This window comes from Carettochelys insculpta, chromosome 16, assembly GCF_033958435.1.
Source record: "Carettochelys insculpta isolate YL-2023 chromosome 16, ASM3395843v1, whole genome shotgun sequence".
Classification (NCBI taxonomy): Eukaryota; Metazoa; Chordata; order Testudines; family Carettochelyidae; genus Carettochelys; species Carettochelys insculpta.
The window spans coordinates 5,106,382-5,125,182 of NC_134152.1; the positions used below are offsets into that span (position 1 = coordinate 5,106,382).

The 18,801-nt window shown below is 44.6% G+C and overlaps 1 protein-coding gene across 4 annotated transcripts in view; it reads right to left on the minus strand.

Annotated features, from left to right (window-relative positions):
• Positions 1-18,801, minus strand: part of GTF3C1 (general transcription factor IIIC subunit 1) — a 79,089-nt gene that overhangs the window by 47,442 nt on the left and 12,846 nt on the right. For 3 of the 4 annotated variants that reach the window (XR_012647733.1, XM_075010737.1, XM_075010736.1), the window contains exons 7-15: positions 18,410-18,568; positions 16,663-16,778; positions 14,046-14,370; positions 11,947-12,158; positions 10,963-11,102; positions 9,249-9,402; positions 7,346-7,449; positions 4,903-5,084; positions 2,272-2,562 (exon numbers count right to left, since the gene is read on the minus strand). Coding sequence is in view for 3 of the 4 variants with exons in the window: in XM_075010737.1 (XP_074866838.1) it covers positions 2,272-2,562; positions 4,903-5,084; positions 7,346-7,449; positions 9,249-9,402; positions 10,963-11,102; positions 11,947-12,158; positions 14,046-14,370; positions 16,663-16,778; positions 18,410-18,568 (1,683 nt within the window). In the remaining variant the exon portion in view is untranslated. Of the gene's footprint in view, positions 1-2,271; positions 2,563-4,902; positions 5,085-7,345; positions 7,450-9,248; positions 9,403-10,962; positions 11,103-11,946; positions 12,159-14,045; positions 14,371-16,662; positions 16,779-18,405; positions 18,569-18,801 lie in introns of those variants that run through there. The other variant, XM_075010738.1, reaches the window with a different exon arrangement.

Genomic DNA, 18,801 nt, shown 5'->3' on the forward strand with positions numbered 1-18,801 from the left:
TAAAATTATTAGTCCTACCTGAGAACCAGTGAACTAGGAGAAATCTGAAACCAGGCCAACATGTTCTAAACATACTTAGGAACAGCAACACAGACTTAAAACAGCAGTTCACCTAGCCTAGTATCCTGGTCCTGCAAGTACCCAGAATCAAAAGCTTCAGAGAGAGGTGCACTAATCCCTGCCTTGGGCAATTATGGAATAATCTACAGTTAGGAAAATCTTCCTAAACTCAGGTGGTGAAGTGCTGGTTTATGGCCAACACTCAACGAGCCAGTCCAGAGTCTCAGATCTAAGTCACCTCGTACCCCCAATCTCACCCTTGGGGTATTCACAATAGCCCTTGAGCTGCTGGCTAATGAACAATTTCAGAAAACAAATTTGCACTGCATAAGGCAGCAGAACAACCATTACTATCCCCATCAGATACTCTGCATTTCAGAGCCATCTGAAGGGTCTCATATGGCTGAACTGGATTTGAGCTGACTTACCACAACAGAGAAGAACTGAGATGTTCTGCAACCAGACAGCCATTCTGAGATTAAAAAAACTGAGGTCCTTTACTGTTGGATTGCATTTTGGGCACTTACAACTCTCACCAGCCTAGTCTGCTACCACTGCTCCCTACCTTGCCACCTCCTGCTCACACTTTTCTCCTGCAACCCTGCAAATCATTTACCTAGTGTATTCCCAAAATCACAGGACACAAACCCAGGTAAGGAGTCCCTGTCATCTCTGAGGTGGCTCCTCAAGGGAGGCTGGAATAGAGAGAAACTACTCTTTCTACACACCAGCACCCAGGGTAATGTTCCAGATTTTTCCAGGTAAGGTTGCAGATTATTATGCAAAGCAATTACCTTTAGTACTAGGCACGATACATAAGCAGCAGCAGACATCCTCCCCCCTAGAGTTTATAAAATAAGTATAGAGAGACACAGGATAGGGGAAAAAAGACAACACATGAGCTGTATGATCAATGTGATGGCAGCAAAAGTCATGTGAATGATTTGGGGTTGGTGGTGGTTAGGGTTAGTTTGGAAAGGATAAACTAAGGTAGAGATGATACCAAAGGGAAGCGAGTGAGGGAGACAGGCCACAGGAGAAGAGGTTAAGGGGGAAGGTAAGAAGTGAAACTGAGATGAAGAGATTGTAAGGAAGAGGGAGAAAAGGGGTTTGGAAAAATACCAGAAAATTAGCACACGGTATAGAGAAAGTCTAGTTAAATAATTGTAGTTGGGTTCTCCAAGAGCCCCTGACTGGTCCCTCTGCAGCTTTTCCTCAAGGCCATATGGCGACATTGTTATTTTTTTTTTTTTAATTTCTGACCTTTGCAGTTGGGATTGGGAGTGAGCAAGTGACACCACTCATTTGCGAGCCGGTTCAGGATCCCTGAAAGTGAAACTCCACTTTTGAGGCTGCTTTTGGGAGGGGACTGCTTGCTCAAGATTCAGAGTGCACTACTGGGAGCCCCAAACATGTGCTCTTCTCCCCGGCACAGAACGAGAGGCCTCGCAGCTCACCACCTCTACAGTCTCTGGATGGAGACAGTTAGACAGATCTATAGTTCTGCTTTTCAAACAAGCCTGGGGGGTGGCATAGAAAGAATCTTCTCTATTCCTGGTTCAGCCTTTTTCAATGGTCATACAGACTCCCATTCTGGAGGGCCATGGTGGGTATCTGAGCAAAGTCAATTCCTGCTTCTTCCCTCATGTTTTTTTTTTTTTTTAAACATGTACAATTGCCCACTAAAGAAAGAAATTCAAACTACAAGGTCCTATGGATGCAGGCTGTTTCTCTACTCTGTGAAAAGTACCATGTACACCTATGAAACCTTACTGAAACAGTAAAGAGAATAGTAGCAAGCAGGAGTGATTATTTGCATTTCCAAACCAGTTGCCAAAGGTTGCCAGCTTTCTAAAATACAATTGCTTCCCGCCAGGGACCAATTTTGGGAAAATTCTGCTCCGTTTGTTTCTTTCAAGTTTTGAAAGTACCTGTTCTCCATCTGCAATATGTGTCCCACATTATAACCATAGCTACCGCATCCATAGCTGGTCTGATATTCTAAAACATGGCAGTACCAATCTCTCACCGAGGATCAATGCCTTAGTAAAAACCTTGAGGATGTGGTGCTACAAGCAACTGAAATAGCATTTTAGAGCATGCTCAGTGAGTAGCTGGCATTAAAAGTGGTGAGGATTTCCCCCTTACCCACTGTCCCAAGAGCTCCCCAGAGTTGAGACAGTCCTGGTCTGATGAGGAGCCAATTCTTACCTGTGTTATTGGCCAGATCCACTTCAGACTCACGTGCAGGGACTTCACGATGCCCTTTGCATGTAGTTTCTGGTGAAGCCTCATCATCTCTTGATGCACCTGGACTGGTTTGAGATACAGCAGCATGTGCATCCAGTCCCTGCGCGCTACCTCTTTTCTCACTATCACAACGTGCTCTCTTTTGCTGCTTATTTAAAGGATGTCCATAGATAAGGTACCAGAGGAAAATGTGGACCATTCTTAAACGAGGCATTTTGGGAAGAAAGCCAAGGGATCGGCCAAGTCCCGGAACTGTGGAGAAAAGAAGATGAATCTCTGAATTGGAGAAAAAAAGATCAAAAAGACAAAATGACTAAGTCCCTAAAAATGAGGAAAATTACAAGATAAACTGATTGAGAGGAATAATTTAGTCACACAAAGGTACATGAAAGTTGGAGGTTATTTATGAGGAGTTTATCAGATGACCAAAAAGCTACAATCACAAATAAGGAGAACTCTATCCATTCTAGTAAAGAGGGGAATCAAAGGAAAAATTAGAAATAAAAAACATTGAACACTAGAAAGCAACAGATGACAGCGATCAATATATATCAAAAGTTATGAACTGCAGAAAATTGATATGGGAAGCTAAAAGACATCAGGGAAGAATTCCTAGCTGGCAGGGCCAAGGACAATAAGGAGAATTTCTGAAGTATATCAGGACCAAAAGAAATCCTAATGGTATGGGCTTATTGCTAGATGGAGATGGCAAAATTGTTAATAACGATGCAGAAAAGGAAGAAATGTTCAATAAATATTTCTGTAAAGTGTTTGACAATCCTAATTTTAAGAGTTGTTGCCAGCACTCCCTAGAACAATTCTACTTCATTACAGTCTTGCTTCAGCATACTGTAATGCATATTTTTCTGTATGACTTTATTGGCACACAGAAGCTCACAGTACTCTAAGATGCTATGCCTGCATAGCAAAGGTTATAAGGAAAAAAACAAAAACAAAAACGTATATTATAGTTTAGGCCTTACCAAATTCACAGCCATGCAAAACATGACATGGACCAAGAAATCTGGCGTCTTCCCAAGAAACCTGGCCTTTTGTGTGTTTTCATCCTATACTAGACAGATGTCATGGGTGAGACTAGTATTTCTGAAATCGGAGGTCCTGAGTTTCAATTGGTAAGGGAAGCTAAAAGACTGGAGAGTTGCAGGGGAATTACAAGGCTCTTTGAGGAGGGTCAAAGTATTATCATCACCCTTACTTCTGAGCTACTTTCAGAGCTGGGCAACTGGAGAATGGTGGTTTTAATGCGGGCAGTGTGCCCAGCTCTGAAGGTGCCAGAAGAAGCACAGATGTAAGGATGGCAGTAACGTACCCATTTTACCCTTACTTCTGTATTGCTTCTCTCAGAGCTGGGTGGTCAGAGAGTGGCAGCTGCTGACTAATGGTCCACCTCTGCAGCCAGCAAAACAGAATGCCATCCTTATTTCTGCATTGCTGCTGGTGATAGATCTGCTTTCAGAGCTGGATTCTTGGCCAGCAGCCACTGCTTTCCAGCTGCCCAGTTCTGACAGCACAGCTTCTCTGCAGAAGTAAGGGGAGCAATACTGCATTGCTATAAGAATTATAATAATTACAATAACAACTTTGTGACCCCCCACACAGCTCCTTTTTGGGTCAGGACCCCTACAGTTACAACATCATACAATTTTCAATTTAAATACCTGAAATAATGAAATTTACAATTTAAAAAAATCCCATGACTGTGAAATTGACCGAAATGGACCCTGATTTGGTAGGTCCCCAATTACAGTAAATTCTTGTTTAATTAGTATTTGAGTAACTGGCACACTCATAACTCACACCCCAGTAGCTCTGGTCAGCGGACACCAGGCGAAAGCATGGAGAGTGCAAAGGAGCCTGCTGGCTGCACTCACATGCAGCATGGGGGGACACAGAGCAGTGCTGAGGGGGCTGACCCCCAAGGCGCAGTGTGCTGCTCTTCTGTTCTGTACATAAACCCCTGCCCTGATGCTGGCCCACCCGGTGTCCACTGAGCATAGGAGAAGTGGCCTCAGGGCTGGGGTTTGTGTACAGAGCACAACAGCACGCACTGCCGCTCGGGGAAGGGCGGGGGGCAAGCCCGCTGAGCGCCACCCTCCGTCCCTCTGGGCTGCCTCTGGGTGCAGCCAGCAGGTTCCTCTGCTCTCCCACGCAACTTGATCTACTCTATATTATCCAGAATATTTGATTATCCGGCAACCTCCCAGTCCTGTGGATGCCGGATAAAAAGAGTTTACAGTATACTAAAGTGACCAACTGAGTTACAGTATTAACATCCCTGCTGGTGGTTATGGATGTCGAGGGGTCCTTTAGTTGCTGATGATAAGCTGGGAATAGCCACCTATGGGAACATTTTCCCAATTGTAGTCTTATCCCTAGGAACTACTGGAGCACTAGGGGCAACTACATTTCATTGACAATGGTTTTGGCACAATGAACTTCAGAAGCTACCACTGGGGTTGCACTCTGGGGCACAAATCTGAAGTGTGGGACCTCTCACAAATATATCTGAGAAATGGAAACGTTTCTTTAGTTGTCTCAATTATTTGACAGATGAGTAGAAGTTAGTTTTACCTGTAACAGGGTGATAATTTTTTATCTGCATTATGCCCATTTTCTCATCCGTTTTCCTTGCCTGGCCATTATTTTCACCATTAGGAGAGGTTCCTTGCATTTCCCCTGATACAGAAGACTCTTGCCCCAGACTATCTTCCTCTAAAAGCTCCTGAGATGTTGGTGTCTGCGGAGCTTTAATCCTATATAAAAATCACACAATAATATCGGCAGATTGGTAAAGTCAAACTACTATAATTAATTCTGCAAAGAATCATCAGCCAAGGTGACAGTCGGTGATCTGCAAGAAAATCTTCATACAAAACTCAAGAGTATCACCCCTCCTTTAAAATCATTATTTTGGAAAGCAAGTTTGCTCTCATGAGCAAAGAGCCAGATGAAGGATGTGGCTCTATTTGCCAAGAACAGAAGGACAACTGAGTAGTCTGCACAGAACAGTTTACCAAAGTCACCAAGACAACCCCTTATCACCGCTGCAAGAGGAAGGTCACTTCAAAACACAAGGAGCATCAGCTAGAAGCTTCATAAGGGGAGAGTGATGCAGTGAGGTGCCCCTGCCCAAAGGCTGTGATTCCCCGGAAGATAGTAATGGTCTCCTACAACACACAAAACAACAGCTGTAAGTGAAGAATGAATACGACTGTGAAGTATGACTCCTCCAAGGACAAGAGTGAGCCTGCCATCTAAATGGAACGTCTCTCTTGAATGGGAAGGCAGCAACAGGATTCAGCAGAGGGTAGGAAGGGTTGAGGAGGAAACCTGTTGAACACACCTCCAGCTTCAGCTGGTGGTTGCAGGTATCAGAGAGGTAGTCGTGCCAGTCTGTATCCACAAAAACAATGAGAAGTCCTGGGGCACCTTACAGGCTAACAGATACTTTCTAAATATTCTAAATATATGTAAGTCTATAAGGTGCCGCAGGACTTCTCATTGTTTTAGTTGGTGGTTGGGTAACGAATCATGGTGAGGGGCATCTGAAGCCCCTGCATAGTGGTGTGTCACTGAAGCTAGCAGGCAAGGCCCCCCTTCTAGTGTCATGTATGTGAAGGAAACGGACCCTGGATGATGGGGGGAAGAAGTCAGGGGAAATGTCCTTTCCCTACTAGTTCTGAATCTGCCAGGAGCATAGGTCCCCCTACGCTGAACGACTTCCCATTATGCCCCACACAGGAGAGATAACTCTCCCCAAGCCCTGAAGTTGCCACAGCTGGCAGTGAGAAGCCTTGCCTCATTGGCCCTAGCTGGAAGCTGCCCAGGTAAGCCAGAGCCCCAATCCACTGTCCCACCTTGAGCCTCTTTTCCCCCTCAGCTCTGAACATCCTCCTGCACCCCAAAGCCCACATGGCCCCAGTCCATATCCCACACCACCAGCCCAGAGCCTGTACCCCCTCCTGTACCCCAAATCCCAGCCCAGCGACCCTCCCCAAACCTGGAGCCCCAATCCTGCACCACAAACCCCCAATCTTCTGTCCCAGCCCTGAGCCCCTCAACCCTAGCCCCACACTAAAGCCCACATCCCCAGTCAGAGCCCTCACACTTCTGCACCCCAGCCCTATGCCCCAGGCCTGAGTGCCCCCCACTCAGAGCCCCTTGGCTCCACCCTCACCCCATGAGTTTTGTTACGTGCACCAGTATGAAGGTGATGTGTCTCACGTCACCTGAGTCACATAAGGAAAGTCATTCCACTCGGGGTGGAAAAAGCTAAAGGGAGCACTTGTCAGGAAGCATCAGGTATTTCATGACGGTACAAACCCTTGAAGGGCATGTGTGTGCGTGTATGCATATCCCCTTGGCTTAGGTTTTCTGAATGTACAAACGCGATCAGACGGACGCTATCTATGGTGAAACAATAGGCTATAGAAAACCACTAAGCTAGTGACCTGTACCTGTCATGACCCATTTGTAGGTTTGAACAGGAAACAAAGTGGATGTGACATGCCTCTTTAAAATAAGCTACCCTTTTAGACACAAGATCCTTAACTGAGACCTGTCCTTAACACTTGCTAAAGCAAGTGACACTGAAACCAGACAGACATGCTTAAAAATCAGAGCTGCCAGGCTTACAAGGTCAGTCTGAGTTACAGCTTGGGATTAAAGAGATCTGTGCTCTGTATTTGGCCCCATCACTCTTCCCATGAGATCTTCAGCAAGTCTCTTAAATTTCTATGTCTCAGCTTCTCCAAACAAAGTAAAGCAAATACGTCAAAAAATTCATCACTGTTTGTGAGTGACTCAGCTATCCCAACCCAGGGGCACCACAGGAAAACAGAGATATAATAATCATAAAACAAGACTCCAAGATGCAACTCAGAATTGCCCCACGCATTTGTTATGGCTAATAAGATGGCACACCTAAGGCAACAAACAGACAGGATGAGAATTACAAGAATCTCAGAATGCAAATACCGGAATCACAGAATTGTAGGCAGCACTCAGAACTTGCCTGTTTGCTGTGCTTGAGTTGGAGATCCGGAAACGCACTTGCTCAATGGCACTTTTTACCAGGGGGTCATTAGGATTCACTGAAGGGTGAACTACAAATTCTACCTGTACAAAGTAAAAACAGCAGTGGACCAAGGAGATTTATTTACACTGATTTGCAAGTTAATCACCATACAAAAGTAGTATTATCTGATGCCCTGCACAGTTTTTGTGTTTTACATTAAAGGGATCCCAAGCTGTGATTTTCAGATTACCTGTTCATGGCCCATGATTGCACAGCCGGTCACATGATGCAGTTGTTTCCCAATGCCTTGTCTGGACTTTTCACTGTAAAGAGCAGCCAGTAAAATCAGCCGAGGCAAGGCTAAAATCTTTGCCCAGCTGATGTTAATGCCAAAATCCCCCTGTACTTCAGTAGGAGCCGGATTTAACCCAGGCACAAGGAGCCAATTACATAAAAGGAAGAGAAGAACTACCCTCCAATCTGAGCCCATGAGCTTTTATTTCCCAGAGGGAGAGAGAAGACCAGAGAAGGGAGGTGCAGCCCATACCACATATACATGCAGGACTGTTTCCTACGTTTTTAAGGGGAAAAAGACAGAAAAAGTAATTAAAGCTGCCTCAATTACTGAAACCTATATAATTTAAAAAATTTTTAACTATATATAGGGGAACATAAGCAAGCGGGGGGCACATTTAAGGCAGAGGAGCATGTAAATTTTTAACAGTGGGAGGAAATAACCATTGGAACACTTAACCAAGAGGGTCCTGGTGAATTGTCCATCACTGACAATTTTTAAAATCAAGATTGGATGTTCTTCCTAAAAGCTCCATTCTAAGAACTATTTTATGAAAGGCCTCTGGTGTGCACAATACAGGTCACAGCAGATGGTCACAACAGCCCCATCTGGGTTTCAATGCTAGTAACAAGCTGAAAATTCTATAAAACACTTCACAAGTCCTCAAGACCGACAAATTCTTATTAAAAGGAGTGCACCTGGATGACCTTTTCTCAGGTCAGGCATTCAGAATTCAAAAACTGTCAACTGTGCGTGCACAGCAGGAAATTTTCAGTGAATTATTATCAAAGAGTAATCTTCTCCCCTTGTTGCTTACACACTCCTTACTGAGGACTGTTTACATGCAGGCACCAGTTTGAGTTGTATGAATAAAGTTTCAGTAATTATTTCAAATTAAGGCATTGGCTCTCACCACCCAAATCTCAAGAAGAGATGCAGAGGTTTTGCTTAAACTTTAAGCACACACAAAATTCTGGATGAAGTTCAGTCCCGAAGGCTAACTTACTATGTTTTCACATACTCTTACTTTTCAAAAGAGGTCTCAAAAAAAGGAAATGGTCTGAACTATACCAAGTATCAGAGGGGTGGCCGAATTAGTCTATATCTTCAAAAACAACAGGAAGTCCTGTGGCACCTTATAGACTAACATATTTTGGAGCATAAGCTTTTGTGGGCAAAGGCATGTGACAAAGCAGGTCTTTGTCCACCCATGAAAGCTTACGCTCCAAAATATCTGTTAGTCTATAAGGTGCCACAGGACGACTCCTTGTTTTTGAACTATACCAAGAGGGAGCAACCAGGCAGTTACCAGAGAAGTGACACAGAGAACCTCCAAGCACTAATCAGGAGGAGTCTCAGCTTGCTGAGTCTAGTCTTTGGGTACCTTGTTTGGAGTATCACTAATGAAACAAAGTTTTTTGACAAGACAAGCCTGATGGGTGGGTGCTTTGGAGAAAGCTTAATATAATACGCTGAAATCTGTTCATCTTACGTCATTTAGCTCTACATTGAAAAACAGCCAAGAAGAGCGTGAAAATATGCAGTATCTGAAGCCATTTTTGCTGCCATGATTACCAGCAGCACTGACTCAGAACAAGAAGTTACCTTTTTGCTAATGCCATCTTGAATGACCGTTGTGCGGTAGAATCTAAGGAGCCCTTCTTGAGAAAGCTTGTGTACCAGTCGAATGATGGACTTCTTACAGCATTTGGTAGAAACACCTTCTTGCTTCTCCTGATCCATAATCATTTTCTGAAGCCTAAAATGTGAAACGGGATCTTACACTTCCTAGCATCAGTGCCATTTCCATGCTGCTTAAAACTGTAAAATCTATAGAGAATTTGTGACCACAATTAATTCTGTTTTTAACCTCATATCAAATCTGCTGCAGGCTGCTCAACCCACATTTGAAAGCTCCATCTGTCACTGCCTGCAAACAAATAGCGAAGTGTTTTGAAACAGAACCTAAGCTACAGCAATTGCAGTGTCGTATGTGCCAGATGTCATTGTAGGAAAGACTTTTTTTAGTCTTAAGCCAGCGACTAAATCGACACTTGACTTAGGCTAGGTTGTGCCATGTGAACAACCAACCTCTTCTTCTGAGGCTGCAATCCTGTTTTCCAGGATCTAAGCTTCCATTAAGAAAAAGGTAAGTTTAATGCTTGTGGCTGTGTAGAATACCTTGAAAATGTGAAGGAAGGGCGCACCATTGCAATGATCTGTGGCTGCACCTGCTAACCCAGAAACAATCACTCAAGGCTCCAAATTGCATCATGCATCTTAATGGGGCCTTAGCTCATCTATGCTTGGAGAGTTGCTGTGGGTGTGGGGTCTCCTAAGCCAATTCCCCCCTACAGCAGCCCTCCAACTCTGGGTCTCTTTCATCAGCTATTTATGAAGGCAGAGCTTGTGGGCTTGCTGGGCCTGGGGGTAAAAGCATCTGCAGATGGTGCAATGAGCTGCAATGTGTGCCTGACACAAGCAGCAGAGGCACCGCTGATGCTCACAGGAAGGATTGATGACAGAAAAACAATTTTTGAAGCCCAGAATTCAGGTCATAGTCTGCGCTGCTGGGGGCAGGGGGAAGAAGGGAGCACAATGCAGTCCCTGACTGGGAGAGAGAAGAACTAAACTAATTATACTAAAACCAATCTAAACACCAAGAAGAACTATGTACAAACTATTGACAACTAGGCAAAATAAGTCACTCATCAACCAACATCATCTTTTGTGCCTTCAGCTGGGAGCATGAGGAGACACACTATGCATGTGTGGGTAAATGGACACTGCTAGGAAACACTTCTGGGCTCAAGTGCCTGATGTCTAGCCACACCCAGATGCAGAATACACACAGGGACCATCATTCAAGCAAACTTATAGGTGCATTTAGACCTTTCAGTGTTTTGTATGTTTATTGTGTCAAGACTTATCCTAAAAGAAATGCATTCTGCTTTGACAGAGCTCTCTTGTTACTCAGAGGCTGGCATATACAGCTAATAGTCTTCAAACAAAGTAAAGTTCTGGGATTGGTTGTCTGTCAGATCTGCTGGGATAAGTACAGTGAAGAATAAAGGGCTGCAGGAAGGAGGTAGACCAGATGCTGTGAGGGCATTCCTTGAGCAGAACACAGTGGTGGGTCAAAAGGTGCAGTTACTCTGAAACTGTGAATATCTATCTGCATTCCCCTACAGTATGGAACATGATGCCACCAGGAAACCAGGATCAACCACCATGTAAGGAAGAGTACAGACATTTCAAAGCAGCGACAATGTTTCAGGCTCCCAATAAACAAGCAAACAGCTTTCAGACCATGACTTACGTGAACAAGCTTTCGATTAAGCGGACATTTCGGACAGCTTCAACTATGAGATTTCGACGCTTCAGGAGCCGGTATGTTTCATGAGATCTCTCCACTGCAGTGGTTCTGGACCGCTTTTCCTTCTTTTGCTCAGAGTTCTTCTAGAGAAGAGCATGGAGAGAGGAAATCCAGTCTGAGTAAAACTCAAAGTTTCTGTCGGTCCCCCTATCACCACAATACCTGAGCGTATCTCAGCTTTCATGTGCTCTTCTCAGCAGCCTGGTGAAGCAGGGCAATACTATTTATTCTCATTTTGTGGCTGGGAACTTCAACACAGACCGAGTGACCTGTCCAAGGTCACACAGTGGGGGAGCAGAGAACTGAAATCAGTGTTCCCTGTTTGAAGCTTGTGCTCTATATGTCTGGGCTATCTTCCACCACACCATAATAACCAGGCCCAAATAATGCATCATCGTTAGCTTTTGCATCCTGAACTGTCAGCACCACAACCCAGATCTCTCCCACTCCAAATACAGGATGAGTTTAGGTCTTTCATATGCTAGCTTGCTCTACAAGTCTCACTTCGTTTTACCCCTATGTTATTTGGCTATGTTTGTCTGGGTGTTTCAAACAAATGGTGATGGATGCACAGCTACTGAAGGAGAAGATCTGCATTGTGCACGAGCAAGGAGTAGCCCTTCCTAAATTCCCAAAGCTAAAAGACTGACCATGACAGAAGTTCCTATGAGTGCAGTTTCAGCCTCTCATTCCATTGCCTAACTAGGCTGCTGATAATCTTTACAGTGGACAGGCTGAATGTATGAAGGGAAACAGGGAAGCAAAGGAACAAAAGAACTGAGGGGAAAAAGGGATTGCAACTGGAGGTTTTGCTATGACAAATAGAAAATTGTTAGTCCCAGGGTCACCTGCCCAGTGTTGCAGAGATTTTTGCATATCAAGCAGCTGTACTAAGAAGACAGCAAGTACCAAGCCACAGGAACTTACTTTGTGGTCTTCATGCCTGACCTCTTCAATCACAGCTATATCCCCATCTTCATGTATGGAATGAGCGTCTACAGAGAGACTAGGTTCCTGCTTCAGGGTGTCCAAAGAAGAATCCTCCTCTGCAAAGCCATCAGGGAGCTCATCAGGATCTTCAAGAAGGTGGGGGGAAGGTGGCTTCTTCACAAAGGTCTTTGTGGCTTGGAATCTGTAGCCTAATTTAAGAACACAGAGATGTCCAGTTCAGCTGGCCACTTCGATGTCTTGTTCCTACATATTTTCCCCATGGCTCAGCCATTCTCTAGATCTGTGGTGTCCAACATGTTAGCCAATAACCACATGTGGCTGTACGGCTGGTTCAGTGTGGCTAGTTGGTTGGAACAGTAAATATATTTTCATAATAATGCAGCTAGTTCACTATAGCGGCTACTGCTGCAAAACTGGTTCGACACCATGGCCCTAGGTCAGGGGTGGGGGCCACAGAAGTGAGAAGCAAAAAACAAAACAAAACCCCACACCTCAGTGATGTGGTCCCCAACTGTATGAGGGTCAGAGCTATGGTGTCTGGGCAGCAGGAAGGGTGCACGAGCAGGCTGGGAATTTGGGGTGTCTAGACAGGAGGGAAGGTCCAAGAGTGGGCTGGTATGGCTGATCTCTGCCAGAGTGGGGTGTAAGAGTGAGCTGGGGGTGGAGTATCTGCGTGAAGAGGGGCGCTTACCTGCCATAGCTCCCCCATCACTCCCAGGGGAGTGTAGGATAGGGGTGGGGTCAGGGATCTGGGCGGGCAGGGGTGCAGGAGCAGGGTGGGGATGTGTGTCTAGATGAGAGGAAGGGTGTTGCAGGGTTTGGGGTGAAGAGTCTGGAAGGGAGGGGTCAGGGAGGTGAGGGGTCTGGGAGGAAGAGGGCTGGAGTAGGAACTATCTGGAGGTACAGAGTCTGCATAATAGGAGTGCACTTACATTCGCAGCAACTACAATGCACGTGGGTCTGCTCTCCCTCCCTACCTACTCCCAGGCACTACCCTCAGCAGCTCTAATTGGCTGGAATTCCAGCCAATCACAGAAGCACTAGGAAGCCTCTGGGCAGGCAGCCCAAGCTGCTGCAGCACCCCGCGGGCTAGGGGAACGGCAGCAACTGGCACTGGTGCCCGGAGCTGCTTCCTCCTCCCCTGGCCCCCAACTCCAGCGCAGCCAATATGATCACAGCTTACCAGATCCGGTCCACAGGGCTTGGGGCTCCACGCCCTTTATCCCGCCATGGGCCATATACCATGGAGGGCAGCCCCAAGCCTCAGGGTCCAGATCCAGAGCGTGGGCTGAGGGTTCCCCACCGCTGCCCTAGATGATGGGGATCTAGCCCAGGCTTGCAGACAGGTTAAAGTATCTCCTGCTACACTCTACAAGCATCTTGTATCCAGTAAGGCCATTGCAGGAAACAGGGAGGCACAGGGAGAGGAAACAGTTTAGTTCAGTCTTAAAAATTAAGAATTTTAATGAATTTTGGACATTTACAGCCTCCAAGTCATGCTCATTTTTCCCTATCCCCAACTGGAGGTAAAAGATTCCCCAGGCAGATTCCCACCTGAGAGCAGAGAACAGGATTAGCTTGGTCAACAGCTGCTGCCTGAACAAATAGGGGTGGGAAAAGGGAGGGAGTTGGTCTCTTGCCTCAAAGACTGTCTTGCTTGACTGGAACCTCCTCTGGAGCATGAAAAGATCAGGAGTTCCCATCATACATCTCCGCAGCCCCTCCACAGATCTATGGCAGGGGTCAGGCAACTCCCATAGCTCACTGGAGAAACGGTGTGGAATGCGTAGAGAACTGGGAAGAAGCACCTATGCCCTACACCCCTCCAGTTTCCTGAGTCTAGTAGCCTTAGGGCAAGGAAGATGTTCCAACTATTCAGATGAAGGGATGGGGGGGAAGGAAGAAATCTGTCACCCCTTCCCCTCAACAATGTAGTCAGTTTTGGAGAAAAGAACAGCCACAAATAGGATTCAGGAGATGCTGCAAAAGCCTTAAAAAAAGTCTGGTGAGCTCTCTGTTTTCTTCAAAGGAGACCTACTTGAGAAAGCCACAGTCCCCAGAGAAGCCTTTCCTACCTTTAGCTGGTATAGATTGATGGGTGCCATCTCGGAAGCTCAATTTCAACAGTGAATCTGAATTAGCCTTCACGCCTTTTTCTCGTTTTTTGTTGTCTTTCGTTTCTTCCTCATTATCTGACTCGGAGAGGAAAGCGTCATCTTCCACAGGGGACAGTTCTTCGTCAGGCAGGGAGTCTTCATGCACTAGAGCCAAGCTAACGGTCGCTAACTGTTCACTCCGGGCCTTCTCCCTCTTAAACTGACGGTTCAAATCACTCTCTTCTGCAAAAACGTGGGAAATATACTTTGTTGTTCGTTGCCGACCTTCATCTTCCATAAATCCCTAAGAGGACTGAAAGTCATTATTTTGGCATTTTTTTCCATTTTTTCCCCTCCACTATCTTTGTCCTCTGATCACCCACATTCTAAACTCCTCCTCTCTCCACCCCCCAAAACTTTTATCTCTACTCTAAAACAACTAGGCCAGCCGTACTTGTAGCTCACGGAAAACAGACACGTTCCATTTACGCAAAAATTCCATATCCTGTATAGAGAATGATCAGACCACAATATATTTTCTCTTATTCTATACGACACACCCCTAAACAAAACCAATGTATTTGTTTCTTAATCAGTGTCATGCACACTCTTGTAGAATCATAATTCTCTGAGAAATCTCCAGAACATGAGACCTTTAGAGCAGATCAGACCGAGGGTCTATCTACTCCATTATCTGCTCTGACAGAGGCCAGAACCAGATACTCCAGGTGTAGAAAAGCTCAGAACAAACATGCAAGGAATTTCTTCATACCTCTGCTTTACCCCAATCAATGAAAGGTTAGCTTACGTCCTAAAGTATGTTTCTTGCTCTTTTAAAATCTTATTAAAAAGTAACTCCAAACATTCCCAGGCTTTGTAAGTTTTTTTAAAATCCAACTAATCTCTTGGACACAAGGGCCGTGTCTACACTATCCCCAAACTTCGAAATGGCCATTTCGAAGTTTACTAATGAAGCGCTGAAATACATATTCAGCGCCTCATTAGCATGCGGGCGGCCGCAGCACTTCGAAATTGACGCGGCTCGCCGCCGCGTGGCTCATCTAAACGGGGCTCCTTTTCGAAAGGACCCCGCCTACTTCGAAGTCCCCTTATTCCTAAGAGCAGATGGGAATAAGGGGACTTCGAAGCAGGCGGGGTCCTTTCAAAAAGGAGCCCCGTCTGGACGAGCCGTGCGGTGGCAAGCCACGTCAATTTCGAAGTGCCATGGCCGCCTGCATGCTAATGAGGCGCTGAATATGTATTTCAGCGCTTCATTAGTAAACTTCAAAATGGCCATTTGCATGGCCATTTCGAAGTTTGGGGCTAGTGTAGACATAGCCAAGTATATACAATCTTACTAAAATTGCTGCCCTGAAGGGTTGGAGTATAACAAATGTATTTATCCTAAAGAAAACGCTCTATGGATGATCCAAGGCCATTATTGTCCAGTGAGCCTTTTATGGTAAGTTGGTTAAACTGATAATTAAAACTAGAATAAGAAAAAAACTGGAAGATCAAGGTATGACAGGGTTTAACTAGTACAGCTTCCTCAAAGGAAAATAACGTATCACTACTCTACTAGAATTTTCTTAACTTTAATGTCACATTCAGCCAAAGGAGAGCCAATCAACAATTTAAGTACATTTCCAAAGGCCTTCTGACAAGATCCCTCAGCAGAAGCTGGTAAAGTTTTCTCTGTGTCAGAGGGTTTACTGTGCACTGACTGTGTACACACTCTCAAATGTTTTCTGATCCAATCCATGTTATTGTGTCTACATGGGAACTGAGCACCATTATGGGTATCACGTGGTACTTTGCTTCACTTCTGGGTTCTACATCTTCTGGGACTTTTCTACTGTGCATTTTGGGACGTACACTGACGTCAGCTACAAGGGACTTGGGGTCAAACTCACTTCCCATTATTCTTTCCCACTCTCCCATTTGAGTATGCCAGTGCCACTTGCAAACAGACAGAATTTTCTGTCTCCTATCATGTATGGGTGAAATTGAGTATTGGGGCAACTAACCAGGGAGTGGGCAAGGAGGGGGATAGGTTGGTAATTTGTGTTTGCAGCTTGGCAAGCAGGCTTTAGTAGCCTAGATATTTGATGGTCATGGCTGCACTGAGTAGTGCAATGCCTAACTTATTAAGAAGCCTAAATCTCATTTTCAAAAGGAATTTAGACAATTCAAAGTCTAAATCCCCACCCTTCATGGAATTTAGGCTCTACAGCACCTAAATCCATTTCAGAAAATAAAAAGGCAGCTTCCAAATTACTCATGTGTGGCAACGCTGTGCACAGCACCTAAACATCATAGAAATCTGCACTTTGGTCCTTGGGCAAGGTAATGCTGAATTAATTTTTCAAACACTGTCATTCATATTGCACATGCTATCCCTAGCTGTCTCCCCTCTAAACTGAACAGGCAATCTTTAAGCGTTCTCTTTTTTCCCCCCACCATCCATTTTCAAATCCCTTCTGGTCTCTTCTTTGAAGCAAAGTGACCAGTAAGTTATAATTTATTTCCATAGTTACCATATTCCAATGACAACTGCACCCCTTATTTAATCTCATTTTGATCCACAAGATCTTACCTTGACAACTTTATATCTCTCTAGAAGACGACAAAGCATCCGGGCTTCTAGCTTCCCCACATTCATTGCCGATCGAATTTCCGCCTGAGAAATGCCTTTGGTTCCTCTGCTTTCAACTATTTTAGGGAGGTGGAAAAAAGTTGAAACTTAAATTTAGAGGAGTCACCTCAGATTAAAACTGAGCTGCAGAAGCTATCAGATCTATCCTGAATAAATGCTGTCAGCTGGAACATCATTGTCTTAAAAACTAAAATTTTCAAACATAAATCAGAATGTCTGCTCAACACTTGTGACTATAAATCACCGGCACTGATGTACACCTAGGACAAGGTATTGTATAATGGAACCAGAATATCTAAAAAAATTATATGACATTGTATTTGTGAATTAGTGGCCGTGTCTACACTAGCTCCAAACTTCGAAATGGCCATGCAAATGGCCATTTCGAAGTTTACTAATGAAGCGCTGAAATGCATATTCAGCGCTTCATTCGCATGCGGGCGGCCGTGGTGCTTCGAAATTGACGTGGCTCGCCACCGCGCAGCTCATCCCGACGGGGCTCCTTTTCGAAAGGACCCCGCCTACTTCGAAGTCCCCTTAATCCCATCTGCTCACAGGAATAAAGGAACTTCGAAGTAGGCGGGGTCCTTTCGAAAAGACGCCCCGTCTAAATGAGCCACGCGGCGGCGAGCCGCGTCAATTTTGAAGTGCTGCGGCCGCCCGCATGCTAATGAGGCGCTGAATATGTATTTCAGCACTTCATTAGTAAACTTCGAAATGGCCATTTGCATAGCTATTTCAAAGTTTGGGGCTAGTGTAAACACAGCCAAAGTGTTTGTTTTCACTCTGAAAGGGGAAAGGATGGGAAAATGGAGAGAGCAGCCCATTTTCTTACCAGCTAACCTCTCTTATTCTGAGCCACGCTCAACTGCTATACCCCAGCCCCATCCCACTTTTTCACTTTGAAAATATAAAAAACCTATAAAGAAGGTGATGGCAATTGGAGGCAGCTTGCTACTTTCAGCACCATCAGTTAACTCTGGGCACCTGCTCATTCTTTCTATGATGGATACAGCAAAGTCCTAACATTTTTCTGCCTATGATTAGTCCAAATCTTGCTTAGACTTGGACTGAGATTGTTAAAGTGATGTAAGTGACAACAAAGAGGCAAAGCCCAACTAAACTAGAAAAACATGATATTTAAAAAGATTAGCCAACACGTATTTTTTAAAACAGTACGGATTTAACCTCATTTTTAAACAAACTATTTTCTAGTATAGAAAGGGCCCAAGAGAACAAAAGTTGAGCTGTTGGAGGGAAGAGATTTTTAGTAAGCAAATAAAACTCTTGGCTTGGTTTTTTTAAAATATTTAACGCCAATGACAAACTGGCATTTTGAATAAAGCACACAGAGGCCTTTCAACTGAGATATTAAGAGGTCATAAAGAAGCCCAAGATCTCAGTTTTATACCCTAGCAGTCCACAGACACAAACAATATTGGCACAGGAGGCTATCCCAACACACTAGGTACTGTTACACACTATAAATGAAAATCCCTGCTCTGAATATATAAGACAAAGAGTAGGAGAAAGGAAGCATTTTCCCCATTTACAGATATGCATGAAGATCTAATGTACAAAGTAAATGACAATTTCAAAATTATGCCAATAAGAAAACAGTCAGTTCATCTTCATGCAGGTAACATATAAACTGAATACACACACAGAATCTGATTACATTACCTACTTAGCTCATAAGCCTGTGTAAGCATGTCCCTCTCATAAACAATATCTACAGGCTGGACAGCTTTGGTGATAATCTCTTCTTCGTCGTCGTCATGATAATCATCCATTTTCTTTCGGAATTCCTTCACTAGTTTGAGGCATCGGACCATGACATCAGTCCCTGAGAACACATAATGCTACTAATTAGAAAATAACTGAACAAAACATATAGGTGAAATGGAGGGTTCCATATGAAAAATAAACTGATTTCATGTAGCATTGACAAACAGAATGACATTCCAGAATGTCAGCTCATTTCCTATCAAGAAATTCCTACTTGCAACAGCTTTTCATAGAATCATAGAACACTAGGACTGGAGGGGATGTCGAGAGGCCATCGAGTCCAGCCCCCTG